Source organism: Mirounga angustirostris, unplaced genomic scaffold (genome assembly GCF_029215605.1).
Source record: "Mirounga angustirostris isolate CCGP_5_RB_7025 unplaced genomic scaffold, mMirAng1.0.hap1 SCAF_1, whole genome shotgun sequence".
Classification (NCBI taxonomy): Eukaryota; Metazoa; Chordata; class Mammalia; order Carnivora; family Phocidae; genus Mirounga; species Mirounga angustirostris.
In genome coordinates this window covers 4,863,919-4,879,138 of record NW_026991709.1, presented here as the reverse complement: position 1 = coordinate 4,879,138, position 15,220 = coordinate 4,863,919, and the positions used below count along the sequence as shown (strand labels likewise).

General features: G+C 53.1%; 1 protein-coding gene across 1 annotated transcript in view; it reads left to right on the top strand.

The window, feature by feature from the left end:
* Nucleotides 1–15,220, top strand: part of FAM3B (FAM3 metabolism regulating signaling molecule B) — a 58,260-nt gene that overhangs the window by 22,320 nt on the left and 20,720 nt on the right. Inside the window, exons 2-3 of the mRNA XM_064574963.1 lie at nt 6,060–6,203; nt 13,481–13,604. Of these exons, the coding sequence (XP_064431033.1) occupies nt 6,060–6,203; nt 13,481–13,604 (268 nt within the window). The remainder of the gene's footprint in view (nt 1–6,059; nt 6,204–13,480; nt 13,605–15,220) is intronic.

The following is a 15,220-nucleotide window of genomic DNA, read 5'->3' as shown; positions in this document are numbered from 1 at the left end:
CCCCCCCCGCCCCGCCCGACCTCATGCGCCGCTGGCAAAGGGCTGCCAGCTGAGAGGTAGGGGCCCTTGTGGGCTCCACCTGGTGCCCTCTGGCAGGAGTCGGGGGTCACTAGCCACAGGTCAAACTGACCAGCCCAGGAAGTTATGAAAAGTGAGGGACAGTGAGGCAGCCTTTTTAAGTCGGGGGTTGGTGAGTGGGTGGGAGGTGGGGACGGATGAATGTGGAATGCCCCATTGACACTGATAGAATTTCTGCTAGCATCTGGGGCGCCTGCGTGGCTCAGTTGGTTAAGCGACTGCCTTCGGCTCAGGTCATGATCCTGGAGTCCCGGGATCAGCAGGGAGCCCGCTTCTCCCTCTGACCCTCCCCCCTCTCATGCTCCCTCTCTCAAATAAATAAAATCTAAAAAAAAAAAAAAATTTCTGCTAGCACCTCTTTATAAGGCCGTTTTTATGTTTTCCAAACATCAAATTACTTGAGAAGGCTTGGGAAAAATAGGAAAAAGGGAAGAAGAAACAAAAGTCATTCCACCAGTCATGTCCCCTCTCAAAGCCTGCCTTCCTGGCGGCGACCGCCGTCAGTGGTCACTTGCCTGCCTGCCTCGCCTTATAGGGCGCTCTGGGGTTCCGGGTTAACCTGCCCACCTTTGTGCTTCCTGTTTCCTCCCTATAATCTGAGGAATCTGGATTCCTCCCGGAGCAAGGCAGCATACCTTGTACAAAAATGGGAACTTCAGAAATGGAAGTTCTCTGGGCTTCTTTAGTGGCCTCTCCCCCTCCCCGGAGGGCAGCTTGTCTGTCTGGAGGTGGTAGACTACACCATCCTCTTTTGTTGGGGCACACCCTTCCAGCTGTGTGGTCATACTCCAGAAAGTTCTAAACACCACCTTTGCTGCTTCATTCCCAAAGTTTGGAAAGACAGATTTTCAGATTTTTCTTTATTGTGTGAAATAGTCATGTTCTCTAAAAAACTGTTTATTTATGAACAGCAGTGTTTTCGGTAACTTGTGTGGATTGTAGGATAAATGGGTGGAAATATATGTCTCTTTTTGGGGGAGAAAACATCTCCCTTGGGACATTACTTTCATGATAGCTATTTTGGAAGATTTTTTTTTTTTCATTATTTCTATATTCTTACAGCATTTTGCTGGCTACTTGGTGGAAAATGCTGAATATTCTTAGACTGCTTTCCCCTACCTGCACCTTTTTCACACATGGCCCTTGTGAGTCATTCATGGCCCATGTAGTCCTTTTGCATAAAGCTTTGACATAATGTCAGATCTGTATTTATATGGACGTGTGTGCGTAAGAGAGAGTCACCTGCAGAAGCTCAGAACCATGTTACTTTGGATTTTGTGAGCTCAGGATTTGGCAACATTCTCAGATGCAGCATTTTCCTGGATACTTTGGTCAAGCCCTTGGGTGTGTCCCAGGTAGAAAGTTCACAGGAGGGACGTTCAGATGGAATGGATGAAGTAAGTTAAGCTGCCACCACCCTTCACCTATGGGGCAGCTGCCTGATAGCGGTCGTCCTAACTCCCTAAAAGTAGGGCGTTGGTGTGTGAAACTTACCAGGCAGGATACCTTCCAGACCTACTATGGGGTTCAGGTGTGACATTTCCCAGCCTTTCTGCCAAAAAGCCTCAGTCAACAGGACAATGACAACAGTGGACACTGAGACCAGCAGAGCCTGAAGCCACAAAGCAGCCAAGTCCCGAGGAGGATGAGTAGGGCTCATCCACCCTCAGCCCTCTCTCACTCCCCCCTCCCCGAGGCAAGAGGTGCAGGTGAGGCTGCCTCCAGGGTGAGGGCATTTGGGTTCATGTTGGCAAGGCTGCTAGTGACAAACAGCTTCCTCATCATACTTTATGTTGAAGGAGATCCCACCAGAAAAAGTGTGTTCTTAGGGGTTCAGAGTTGCCTTCTTCAGGGTCCCCAGGTTGGAGGGGTAGAGGGTGCCCTGAGATCCCCTTACCTGTAGCCTGGCTTTGTGTAAATTGGTTTTAGGACTGCTGCCTTCTCCAGTGTAAGTGAAGGGTCCTGGGCCAACCTGAGACCCCAAGAATCTGAGGGTGGGGATGAGGTTAGGACACACGCAGGCACACATACAGGATGAGTGGGGTGTCTCTGAAGAGGAATTTCACTGACTCCCTGTCCTGCTTGGAACTGGCCTTTGCTCTAACCCTCCCATGTGACACTTGCTGGTTGGAAGCCCATAGGAGGACATGTGTGTCAGCTGCTGCTGATGACTTAATTACTTTACAAGAAAAGACCAGATCCTGGTTACAGGATCACAGAAGGTTCCTAAACTCAGCATACTTCCTCCCTGCCCTTAGCTCCCCTTGGAAGCTGCTGGACCCCCTCCCACACAGGGCCAGGGAGCCATCTTAGCTGAAGTCTGGCTCCCACCTTTCCCAAATGAGTCCTCACCTGTGCCCCGCTCGGCCACGGGGTTCTTCTCTGCCGCCCAGGGTCTAAGCCTATTTCACAAACTGCTCCGGGTCCTACCTGGTGTGCACTCATCCCAGGGACTGACGCAGGCAGGTGTCCAGCCCCGAGACTGGCTGGGCGTTGTGCAGGCTGCCAGGCCTGCTCTCCCCTGGCAGCTGGATACTTCCGTGACTGTAAGGCCTGCCCACCGGCTGCCAGTCTAGCTCCCTGCTGGCGGGGGCCACCAGACTGTTGTGGTGGACTGGTCCCAGTCTGTGCTGCCCGATCTGCCCTCCCGCCTGGAGGTGGTTCTGGCTCTAGGTCTTGGCTTCTCTCGGCCAGCCCCGGAAACCAGCTGCCCCCAGCCAGAACGTCACTGGCTCACCCCTCACCTGAAGCACGGGTACTTTACAGCCTTCCTGGGAGCGCTGGAAAGTGGCCAGGTTTGGGAGCTTACCGCCTTGCAGGGCAGGCCAGCCATAGTTTATAGTTGTGCCTACAAGGACACTTGGGCCATTTAGTCATTCCTCGTGGTCCTCCCTGTCACTTCCGTTCACGTGTCCTTGTTCAGCCGGGGACGGAATCCTGTCTCCCTTCCATGTAGCTGCCCTTTACACATGTGGAAGGTAGCATCGTGTTCTGTTTCGGTGTCCTCCAAGCTAAACACCTGTGCTCAAAGACCTCACACGAGACGTGGTGACTAGAAGGTCCTACAAAGAGTCTCTGGTTTGCCAATTGTCCTCTTTAAATATGACACTTGGACAAAGTGGTCCAGCTGTGATCTGATACACGCAGGACACAGTGGGCTACTGCTGCCTTTGAGCCAGACGCTGTGGGTGCTGACTCCGTTTCCAGCAGTCATTCCACACTGCTCACTCGGCGTGCATCCAGCAGAATTTTCTGGAACCTCTGTGACCCATGTCTTGGTGTGCGGGCACAATCCTGGAGGGGGACGACCCTTGGTGTGCAATGCCAGCAAGGCATGTGAAGGGCTGACGTGAGGGTATGTGGCAGGCTGCACCGAGGTAGGGGGAGCCGTGGAGGGAGAGAGAGAAGGCCGGAGGTCACGGAGGAGAGCAGAGGGACAGACTCAGGCAAAGGTACGTGGCAGGACAGGGCCGAGGCTCCAGTGGATCGGTGTGACCCAGCACAGAGCAAAGAGAGGAGTTGCAGGCACAGAGTCAGCCACGCCCATGGCTCTCACTTTGTTTCCTGTGGCTGGTTTTCCCAGCTTTGAGGTGTCCTTTGGCCCTGCAAACTTCAGTGGCCACCCTGTCCCACCCCTGCGTAACCTTCTAACAACTTTAGGGGCCACATGGTTTGGAAAACAGAACATCCTGGATGTGGAAGTGCACACTTGAAAAAAACCAACTCGTCCCAGTGAAACCTAAGCGTCCCACCCTGTTCCATCAGCGCCACCCCCTGAGCTCACGAGTCACCCCCAAGCACAAGCACATGGACTGGAGGACACATCCCCTGTGGACGGTCCAGAGATCTGGAGCACCAGCCCAATGAGGAGGCTTCTGGGTGGAAGACTAGGAGGGCCCCAGCCTTGGAGTTCTGGGCCTCTGCCCCCTGGGGTCACGGTGCATCACTGTCCTCTGACATCTGTGTGTTAACTACCAGAAAGGTGCCCAGCCTCAAGCTTTGGGAGTCCAGAGTTCTTGAGTCTTACTATGTCATTGGTCACATAGCCAGCTCAGGTTCCCTTTCATCTTCCTCCTGGAGGTCAGACTGCCAGCCCTCCAATCACATGGCCAGCCCGTCCCTTAAAGCTATCTAAGGACCTGAGGACACTCCTCCACCCCTGTCACCTCTTGAGCCTAGACTCAGATGTGGTCGAAAGGAGCCTCTTAGGAATAACAGCAGACGCTCCTAACAGATAGGAGATACCAAGGGTTTTAGGCTCTCTGTGCCAGGAACTGGGACAAAGCTGAGATACAGTCTTTATTACATGTCCTCTGATAAGTCCACACGTTGTCTGGAGCACAGCGGGGTGTGGAGTTTTTACTCACTGCCAGCGAGAGGGAAGAGTTAACGATGGTGGTGGCCTGGCAGGGAGGAGGCAGTAGAGATGAAGAAAAGTCTATGGAGGTGAGATTTATGGTTTTGGTAAACCCAACGAGACTGGCTGATGGATTCCATCAGGGCTGGGAGGGGAAGTGTGAAATAAAGGAAGAATCCCAGATATCTGGCACCTGACCCCAGCCCATCCTGACCCCACGTCTGGCCCATCCACTGAGATGCTCCCCCAGGAGCAAATCTGGGGAGTGGAGGAAAAATGAAGGGTTTTCCTCTGGGACATCCCAGGGTACTGACAAGTTGACAATTGGGCACCCCTGTCAGGAACTAGAGGATTGTCTGGGCGAGCTAAACCTGGGATCCGGAGGAGAGGCCCAGGCTGTGCCCTGGGAGGGAAAGCCAGCAGAGAAGGCCAGAACGTGCCCACAAAGTGGGAGCCCTGTCAGGAGTGTGGGTGTCAGCCAGGGAGGACATGCACAGGGGTGCCTGTCATCGGGGGACGGGGCACTGGAAGCACCGAGGACTTGGGAGGCTTTGACCAGCACAGCTGCCCTTAGCCATGGAGTGGGAGGGGAGGCCTGGAGGCTATAGGAGGGGTTGGTTATTTCCAGGTGCTTGGCCCGAGTGGGTACAGGAGTGAGGCAACCACAGGACATTGTGGGGTCAGGTGTGAGGTTCCTCTCCTCCCCTCCCTTCTCTTTCCTCCCTCTCCTTTCTCTTCTCCTCCCTCCCTCCCTCCTTTCCTTCCTTTTCTTAGTTCTTAGGACTGGACCTGTGAACACATATTTAAATGCTGATGGAGAAATTCCTGTTGTCCTCTTGTGCTGGGCCTGCAGCCATTCTTGCCTTGCAAGTGGCCCTTTTGGTGATCCTGAATCGAGTTCCGATCTTTGAGCTATTTAAGGGGGTAAAATCAGAAAGGTCTGGTGGCAGGTTGTCTGTGAAGGGATGGGGAGCTGTCCCCTAGGCCTCCTGTGACCTAGGAGTGGGTAATGCCTTTTCCTTAAAAAATTGGGAGGAAGGTACCAGAGCCAATCAACCCGAAAGATTACCTCCAAGGATTTGCTGCTTCTGCAAAACTTGGGTTTCTCTGCAAGCTGGTCTGTGATGATAATGACAGGTTCGGTGGCTTTTCCCAGGGTCATGGGGACCCTTTGCATGTTCACAGGGCACCAGGTGCTACCCTCAGCATAAACAAAAGAGACCCTGCCCTCTGGACTTTGCAGTCCACTTCCAAAAGCCTCCTCACAAAGGAAGGAGCCACTTTTGGTCTGTGTCAGGCATGTTGGGTCACGAGGCCACTAATGAATCACTGATGTTAGCATCCGAGGAAACTCTAAAACCCAGACCAATAGCAAATATAAAAACTTGGCATAGAAAGCATTCATCTCTTGTTTCTATTATCTGTCGCCATAACCGCAAATGCGTAGTCTTAGCAATGCCAGCTAAGTCATCGTGGCTTCATTACAGCCACCGCGGGCCCTTACCCACCTGCCACTTCCCGGGACGAACTCCTCAGAGTGCCCTGCAGACGCTGATGCAGGAAGTGGGGGTTAGGATGGTACCTGTCCCCTGGGCATCCACAGTGGCGACTTGTCTGTCCCCAGGCACTTTGAAGATGGCCTTCTTCTTCTTCGCCTCCATATGCGCCTGGTATTCCGGGTACCTGCTCGCGGAGCTCATTCCAGAGGTGTCCCTGACCAGTGCTGTTTATAACATCCGGAGAATCTCCGAGAAGCCCCTCCTCAAGGGTGAGTACCACAGCTCAGCTGCGGGGTGTGCGGGTTCTGGCCTCAGCTCTGCCCCAGCTGGCCATTTTATGTTGATGATGTTGATGATGATGATGGTGATGATCACGAAAGTGAAGAGGAGGGGAAGGGTGGAGGAGCGGGAGGGGGAGGAGGAGTTCCCACACCTTTCCAAGGTAGATACCCCTGCTCCTCCCCCCGTGAGACCCCAAGGCAAATTATGATGTTAGGAGAACAAAGAATTTCATTTCCAAGATGTGTTAAATAAAAATATGCATTTGGAATACAACTTAATTTGGGAATGAAGTGAAATCACAAAATCTTCATTAGAATCTCCATTGGAAAATAGGTGGGACACTCAAGGAGTAATCTATACCCCTTTGTGGAATCTCATTGTAAATAAGTATGCTGGCATATTTTTAATACAGAAAAGATTATAGAAAATTAATTTGCACAAATATAAAGAACTGGGTGATGATTTGGACACTGCATTCCTCCGTGCCTGTGGAGTACCCAGGGTAATAGTGATCCCTGGCTTTGGGCAGAGTTCAAGGATGAGCGTAGCTGCTGCCGTCAGCATGGGAACCTCTGTTACTCTTGGCTCAGCAGAGTGACTCTGACACCCTCCTGGGAGTGTTTGTTCTAAACGTCCTCAGTGACTCCTCACGTCTGGTCCGATGTGAAACAAAGGAAGGAGCATGTTGACGTGTGAGATCAGTGTTGGGCATGGAGAGAAAGGGGCTGAGGAACCAGAGACACGTACCGAGCACCTCCCCCCATGGCTGAGGCCGCTTGGACTGAGCCCACCTGTGCTTGGCCCTGATGTACCACCCCCATCTTGGGCTTTCACCCTAATCCATGGGTTGCTTTTCTACTTCATAAACTGTTCTCTTATTTTTTTTAAAAAAAAGATTTTATTTATTTATTTGCCAGAGAGAGCGCACGTGTGCACAAGCTGGGGGATCAGTAGGCAGAGGGAGAAGCAGGCTCCCCACTGAGCAGGGAACCCAATGCGGGACTCGGTCCCATGACCCTGGGATCGTGACCCGCGCCCAAGGCAGACGCCTCACTGACTGAGTCACCCAGGCATCCCTAAACTATTCCCTTAAAATGACCCAACTCCCTGTGTGGCCTCGGAGGCCCTGCGCTTCTGGCTTTGGGTTTTCTGAAGTTAATTCTTACCCCGCGAGTCTGTGCTCCCCTGGGTGCATGCCATCCTCATGTTGTTTGCTGCCCCCCCACCCCTGCCCTGCCGTCTCTACGAGGTTGTAAATCTGAGCTCATTCCGAGTCCCCTGAATCTCCCTGGGTTTCTAGACCTGCCCCCTCTCTCCCTTCTCTGGACCCTTGGCTGTTGTTTGGAGTCCACGTGCCGACCGCTCTGGGTCATCCTAGTCCTCATACTGAATGAGAGGACTTCACATCAGTCTGGCTCCTTCATGAAAGAGGCTTGCTCGCCTGGAAGGACAGAGAACCCCGTGGCTCCCTCTCTCCCCACAGGCCTCAGTGTCCCTCCACCCTTCCCCCCACTGGCATGGGCCAAGGCTGCTCAGGTTTTATCTTCTCCTGCCCCATCTCCCCATTTTCCATGCCAGTCCTCCCCAACCCCTCTGAGGTATTTCAGGACATCTTTATGTTTGAATACCTCATCGCAGAACCAGCTGTCCTATTTTATGGATGTGTATCTTGGTGCCAAAAGGTGCTGCCCTCTCAGTGGGGCGCAGGGGGCTGTTCGGGGCAGGCTGCAACTGTGAACACCAGGCCTCTGTCCCCGTGCCCCGCCCCCTCTTCTGTAGATCTCGCATTTGTGCCTTGCCCATTTTCTGTGAGATGGTTCTGTTCTTGTTGATTTGCAGGGAGTTTTTTGTATACGTCTGAAGCTGTCAATGCCTATTCCCCACATGGCACGTATCACAGTCAGCGATGATCTGTCCTAGCTTGCTTTCCATCTCTTGCATTCACCGTACGAGAGCTACTCTGTTCCCTGCTGTCCCTGTAGGGCTGAGGACGGCATGCGGTGTTCAACAAGTACTTTGTCAATAAGTGTCTGTATAGTGAGAATTTGTGCATCCGTGGACGAGTGAGTGGTTGGAAGCCACATACACCCCCATACACAGCTGGTGACCCCAGGCCTCGAAGGTCAGTTTCAGGAGAGTGAGTAGAAGGAGAACCCTGTTGAAATTTTCTCCCGTATACTTCAGATGTGAGGTCATTGAATCATTTTCTTAGAAGCTCTGGTGAGACGGAACCGAGCCAACCGAATCAGCCCTGTCGAGCCACCTTCCTAGATTCTCAGCCAAGATGGAATGAGCTGACAACCGCTGAGCGGCTGCGTCGCAAGAAAAAGCCAGAAAAACTATGTTTAATTCTAATTCTGCCACTGACTAGTTGTCATTGCCTTCGAGATCCCTCCTGTGTCATGCGGAAGGGACATTGCCGGTGTCTCTATGTCTGAGGCTCTTTCTGGTTCCAAAACGAACCCTCCCTGGCAGGGTGCTGCGTCCTCCAGAGAACCACGCTAGCTGGTAGGGCCTTAACGACCTTACCTGGCTCCCGTTTCCATGCCCGCGCAGCAAGGGCACAGAAGCAGCCAGGCCACTGTCTCTGGGGGGACATGGGGACAGAGGTCCAGGGGAGGAGACACAGCACCGCACCCACACAGCTCCCCGTGGGGTTCGGCATCCTTCCACATTGGCACCACCCAGCCAGACGGAACTGGTGCGCTGACAGTCTGTCCCACTTCACCGTCCTCGGGACACCCAAGAAATCATTATCACTGACTGTCAGAGAGACCAGCACTCTTTGGGTGTCTTCTGGGCTTTTATTTCTGCGGACTGGACTTTAATCTCATCTAGAATAATGAGGCACGTTGACATGGCTGAAATGTGACCGAACACACCCCAGTAGCACCCTTCTTGTTTGCCTGGCACACACAGTAGGAACACATTTCTGGAATCACCTTCCTCATTTAAAGGGGTGAGGGCAGTCATGGTTCCCAAATCAGGAAGTATTTCAGAAAGATTCCTGGACCCCGCTCCAGGAAATTAAGAATCTATGGGTTCAACGTGGAGCCTAAGAACCTATTTTTGTTTTAGTGAATGTGAGGATAAGAAATAAGGTAAGGCTTCCCTCAGCAAGAGAATGATTTCTAAGGCTGAAGTTCACAGCAGGAGGCCCGCCATGTTGGGGCCACGTGGCCGATCGGGGCCCTGGGTCTTACTTAAACCAACAGGCAGGCTCTTCAGGAGACAGGGAAGCAGGATACTGACGAGCAGGCCCGCTGTTCCTCCTGGCTGGGCATCAGCTCCTACATATTCACGTGGGCTTTACTGTTCAATCTTGGGGAAAGAAATTTCAGGAAAATGCACCGAGGACCTAGATGTAGCACAGTATCTGGTACTTAACAGATATTTTTGGAACAAATATCTGGGAATTAGGGAGTGAATATGGTGGGGAAGAGGCAGGGTTTGGAAAGACTCTGTCTTCTGAGAAGATGTGTCTACACCTCCACACTCCCACCCCGAATAAAGAATATGATCTTCTTTCTTTGGTCCCATAATGACAGTGTGGGTTTCTAGGGAATGGGTAGAAGGTTAAACGAGCCTTTTTGAAATGCACAGACTACCCAACTGTTCCCAGGCACTGCGAAAAAATACCACCTCCGTGTCATCCCTGGTCACTAGATCCACGTTGTCCTTGGAGAATCGGATGAAAATCAAGTGCCTCCCTTGTGGAAAATGCACCTGTGCATACCCACATGAACAGCACCCTCATTTTGCTGGGGCCTCTGAGTGGCAGGGCTGTAGGTTTGGAAGACCTGCCCTCGGCACTCCTGGCAAGCATGGACTCCGGCGCCCAGGGATGCTGGCTGCCATGTGGACAGCAGGGCCTTTGCCTGGACTGCTGCTGACCGCACAGGATGAGGAGGTGATGGGAGATTATCCATATGAGCCCCCCAGGGACGGCGGCACTGGGAAACTCCAGCTTCAGGCCTTTGGGAGAATTTCCAGGGTAAGGGTGGGAGAGATGGGCAGGCTGAGTCTTGTCCAGTAGTGTGCTTGCTCTGCTGGACTGGTCACTTTTCTCCTGTCTCTGAGCCCCAGCCAGGTGGAGCAGAGGGGTCACCAGCAGGAGGGAGAATAGGAAATAGCTCAGGTTGGGACCCAGCCCACACTGCCCCACTAGTCCCTATGTTTCCTCCTGACCTGCTTCACCCAGGTCCCTCTCCCACGTAGAGTCCTGGCTCCTGGCTTTAAAACAAAGCAAAATACCTTTTCCTGTTACCCTCGACACTTTGGTATTAATCTGCTGTGGTTCTGTCTCTAAATTACCATATCCTGTGGGGGTCAGGAAGTACGATGTGCCCTCATGGCCTTATCTCTTGAGATCTGTTGGGTACGTGGGGGACCATCCACCTCTGCCAGTCAACACGTCACACCTGTCAGCATGCCCAGCACATTCAGGACAGATTTAGGTCCTTTTCATCATTAGGTTGAGAGGCTCACGTAGCCAGTACAGTCCTACAAGCCTGTGATGATGGCCAAAGGACCTGCAAACAATGTCCTTCTCTGAGAGCAGAGGGTGGGTTCCATTTGGGGAAGAGCAGGGTCCATCCAGAAGTGAGCGAGTCTGTGTGCTTGTTAAGGGGATAGCATTACCTACGCTAAGGCAATGCAGGTAACAGGTAGAATAAATGTGGATCCATCCCACTGTAATAGGGGTGCCTCGGTGGCTCAGTCGCTTAAGCGACCGACTCTTGATTTCAGCTCAGGTCATGATCTCAGGGTCCTGGGATGGAGCCCCGCATCAGGCTCAGAGTCTGCTTCTCTTCCTCTTCCTCTGCTCCTCCCCCTGTTTGCACACATGTGCTCTCTCTCTCTCTCTTTCTCTCAAATAATAAGTAAGTCAACTTTTAAAAGAAAAGTATTTGCTCTAGATTGGCTATATACACAGGATGTCCACAAGTCAGGAAACAGGACATATCTACTTTTTTCTTTCTTTTTTTTTTTTTAGATTTTATTTGAGAGAGAGAGCACACAAGCAGGGAGAGCTGCAGGTAGAGGGAGAGGGAGAAGCAAGCTCCCTGCCAAGCAGGGAGCCTGATACCTGGCTCGATCCAGGACCCTGGGATCATGACCTGAGCTGAAGGCAGACGCCCAACCAACTGAGCCACCCAGGCGCCCCAGAACATATCTAACAGTATGTTACATTTTCAAATATTATGTTCAATGTGTTTTTAGGTAAATTACCTCTACATTTAAAGTAATGGGTATTATTATTAAATTTTTTAAAAGGGCGCCTGGGTGGCTCAGTTGGTTGAGCGACTGCCTTCGGCTCAGGTCATGATCCTGGAGTCCCGGGATCGAGTCCCGCATCGGGCTCCCTGCTCGGCGGGGAGTCTGCTTCTCCCTCTGACCCTCCCCCCTCTCATGTGCTTTCTCTCTCTCATTCTCTCTCTCAAATAAATAAATAAAATCTTTAAAAAATTTTTTTAATAAAGAGCTAAAAATACTGTAGTGCCCCAAATCCAGAGACACTGAGAATATACTGTATTTATAGCACTTTTTCATGTTAATGGTTGGACCCCTTGCTTTAAATTTAGGAATCTGGAGATTGAGAAAAAACATAGGGAATATATTACTTGAAAATTTATGTAAGTAACGTACTGCTTAAGGATGTTTAATCTGTGTTTGCCAACCTTGCAGATGCCCTCTGTATGCATAGAAAAGTCCGGAAGAAAATATGCCAAAGAGTAAAACAGTTAAGATTCTTTAGAGTGAAGATATGTAGGATTTTTTCCCTTCATTTTGCTTTTCTATTACTTCTAATTTTCTTCTGCAGACAGTAAATTAGGAAAAGTAAAATCCCATGGGCCTTTCTTGTTTAAAAAAATAGACTAATAGGAAGAAAAACTGGCAAAGGTGGACCAGAGCTACAGCCTTTGGTGTTCAGGAAGCCTCACCGTCCCTCGTGGCTTTTGCATGGGGCTCCGGGCAGGGACAGGGTTCAGAGTCTCTGACGTCGGGAGATTTCTCCTCTGAGGGGCAGATATCCACTTAGTCGATCAACAAACACTGGGGCAGCTGGGTGTACCGCACACCACCTTGGGGCTGGTGCCGCCATCCCTGCCCTTGTGGGGCAAGGGAACTATAGGATACTGGAGCGCTGAGTGTCAAGAAAAAGAAAAGAGGACAGCGCGGGAGCTCAGCCTCGGGGGCGGGGCCGGTGAGGAGGAGGGGGGTGATGTGAAGGGTGGGAAGGGGTGCGTGCTCCCTGGAGAACTCTGTGTTCCCTACCCCTACCCGGGGCCCCGAGGCTGGGTGCACACCGGCTTCCCCATGCCTACCCAGAAGCTCTGCCTCCTCCGCTCAGCAGGGCAGCACGCCGGGCCTTCACGGTGTCTGTGTGCACCCCGACTCCCCCCAGCAGGGCCTTCCAGGCCTCACCACTCAGACAGCTGTACCTCACAGCCGTGTGCCCTACAGCAGAGAAGTGCAGCCCACGTCTCCAGTGAGACGGGACGAGCCAGAGCACTGCCTGCGTCTTTGTACTGGGGACTTGGGATTCAAACCTGAACTGAGCCCCCCATGGGGGGATCCGTGGTCAGTGACAGCCACCGGTACCTTGGGGTGAGCAGGGAGGCGCACGCGGTGGCGATGGCCACAAAGCACCCAGCAGGCGGAGGGGTGGCCTCGGGCAGGTCCCCAGTCGTCCCCAGTTGCTGAGCCCTGTAGTGTGGGGGTGCTGGGGAGCCCTCCCCCTGGCCTGCTCATCGCACGCCCGACAGAGGAGCCCAGTGCCTCAGGCTCAAGTGAAAGGAAAGGGGTCCGCCATGGCCAGAGTGGGGTCTGGGCGTGTGTGTGCGCGCGCGTGCGTGTTTCAGGGTGTATAAATGCAGAAGCTGGATAGATGTTCCATACATGGCTGTTTCTTTGCTCGCCAGCACTCTCAGACCCAAGGGAGCTCTCTTTAATTGTGATATGAAAAACACATTGTGTGCCGAGAACGTCAGGGGGCTGACCCTTCCGAAACTGTGATGCTCACTCCACATCCACTCCCTTCTGCATGTTTGTTATTGTTAGACAAAACAGGTGAAATCAACTGTCTCTTTAGGGGGATTTCTGACGCTGCTGCTGAGAAGTTGGTGACCCCTTCTCCCCGCCCGTAGGGACTTGCCAGCGTGAAGTCCCGGGATAGGAGGCCCGCCGTTCACGCTCGGGCAGTGGGTTCCTCTGATAAGTCCTTGCATGATGCTGACTCCTCCGTTCTTGTTTGCTGCAGCCCCAGCCCCTAAAAGGCAGAAATGTGACCACTGGACCCCGTGCCCCTTGAACACCTATGCCTACCGCTTGCTCAGCGGGGGCGGCAAGGACAAGTATGCCAAAATCTGCTTTGAAGATGAGCTGTGAGTACCCATGTTGAAGAAGAAAACATAGCTGTCCCACTCGATTCCTTCCCTTCTCCGGGGTGGGCCGGCCACTACGTCTGCCCTCGGGAGGGAGAGGCATGGCCCTGATCCCGGGCAAAGGCCGGGAGCCTCGAGGGGGACTGAGCATACTCCCTAGGCCTTCCCTGGGGAGGACAAGCTGCCGCCCGAGGCTGGGTGTGTCCCTGCGTGGAACTTTCCTTTGACTGCAGGAGAAACAAATATGTTGTGCTTTGCTTTGAACGTGTGTCCTGACCCTTCCAAGTCACAGAAACACCAAAATTCAGCAGACGCAGGGTCGCTTCCATTTTATTGTATGAGTCTCACCATCGAGGAGTAAAGCAGGGGCTCTTTCTCTCGGCAGCCCGCACCTCCTTGTTCCAGGTCTGTGTGACTGGCTGACCCACAATAGCCTAAATAAATCCCGGCACCTGGGACTGCCCTGGCCTAGTGTTTGCACTTGCTTGGGTGGCCACACCAAAGCGCCACAGACCGGATGCTCAAACAACAGACATTCATTCTCTCGGTGGGTCTGGAGGCTGGCCACCCAAGGTCAAGGTTGGGTGGGGTTGCTTCCCTCTGAGGGCGGTGAGGGAGAGTCGGTCCCAGGCCGGCTGCCTGTGTGCTCACGTGGTCTTCCCTCTGCACGTGTCTGTGTCCTCATTCCCCCTTTAAAAAGGCCACCAGTCATAGGGATTAGAGCCGACCCTAAGCACCTCATTTTCACTTAGTCACCTCTTTAAAGGCCCTGCCTCCAAATAAGGTCACGTTCCAGGGATCTAGGTGTTAGGACATCAGCATACGGATTTTGAGAGACCATAGTTCAATCCGTACCACCTGGCCTGAGGATGCTTAGGCCATACAGTAATTACTACAAAGGAGACCGAGCGCCGGCTGTTCCCAGCACTGGGGAGGAAGTCTTTCCCTGTGATGCACCCCTTTTCCCCAAACTGGGTGCACCTTCCTTTCTCGTCGGCTGGATCACCACGGTAGCCCTCAGCCCTCGCTGCCCGTCCCTCGCTGCCACCGTCCTTGTCCTCCCAAGGAGTGTGTGGCACACTGGGGCGTGAGCTGCGCTGGGCTCAGCTTCCCCTCCTTGCCTGGTCCCAGCTCATCCCCGGTCCGTACTGGGAGGTGAGTGGAAACCACACTCCCTTCTGCGGGTCCATCGCTTACCAAAGGCCTACTTCACTCAGCCAGGGAGTTTCTGGGTAGACATTCCTCTGCACGCACCCCTGGGTGGGGCACTCGGTGGGCCAGTAATTCCAAGAAACGTGGCTCTGCTGCTGTAGGAGCTTGCGTCCACACTTCAGGGTCCCCCACCTCAGCCCCGCTGACACTGCGGGCCAGTGACTCTGTGTCGTGGGGGGATGCTGGACAGTGTGGGGGTAGCAGCATCCCGGCGTCCTCCCGCTGGATACTGCGGGCCACCCCGTCCAGCTGTGACAACCACACATGTCTCTGGGCACTGTCATATGTCTCCCGGGTGGTCACATTATTCCCTTCGCCACCAAGAACTGTAACACCTGGAGAAGGCAAACAGATTTTCCAGCATCTGTGGTGAATGCCAAATGGTAATTTTGTGTGGGGCCGTG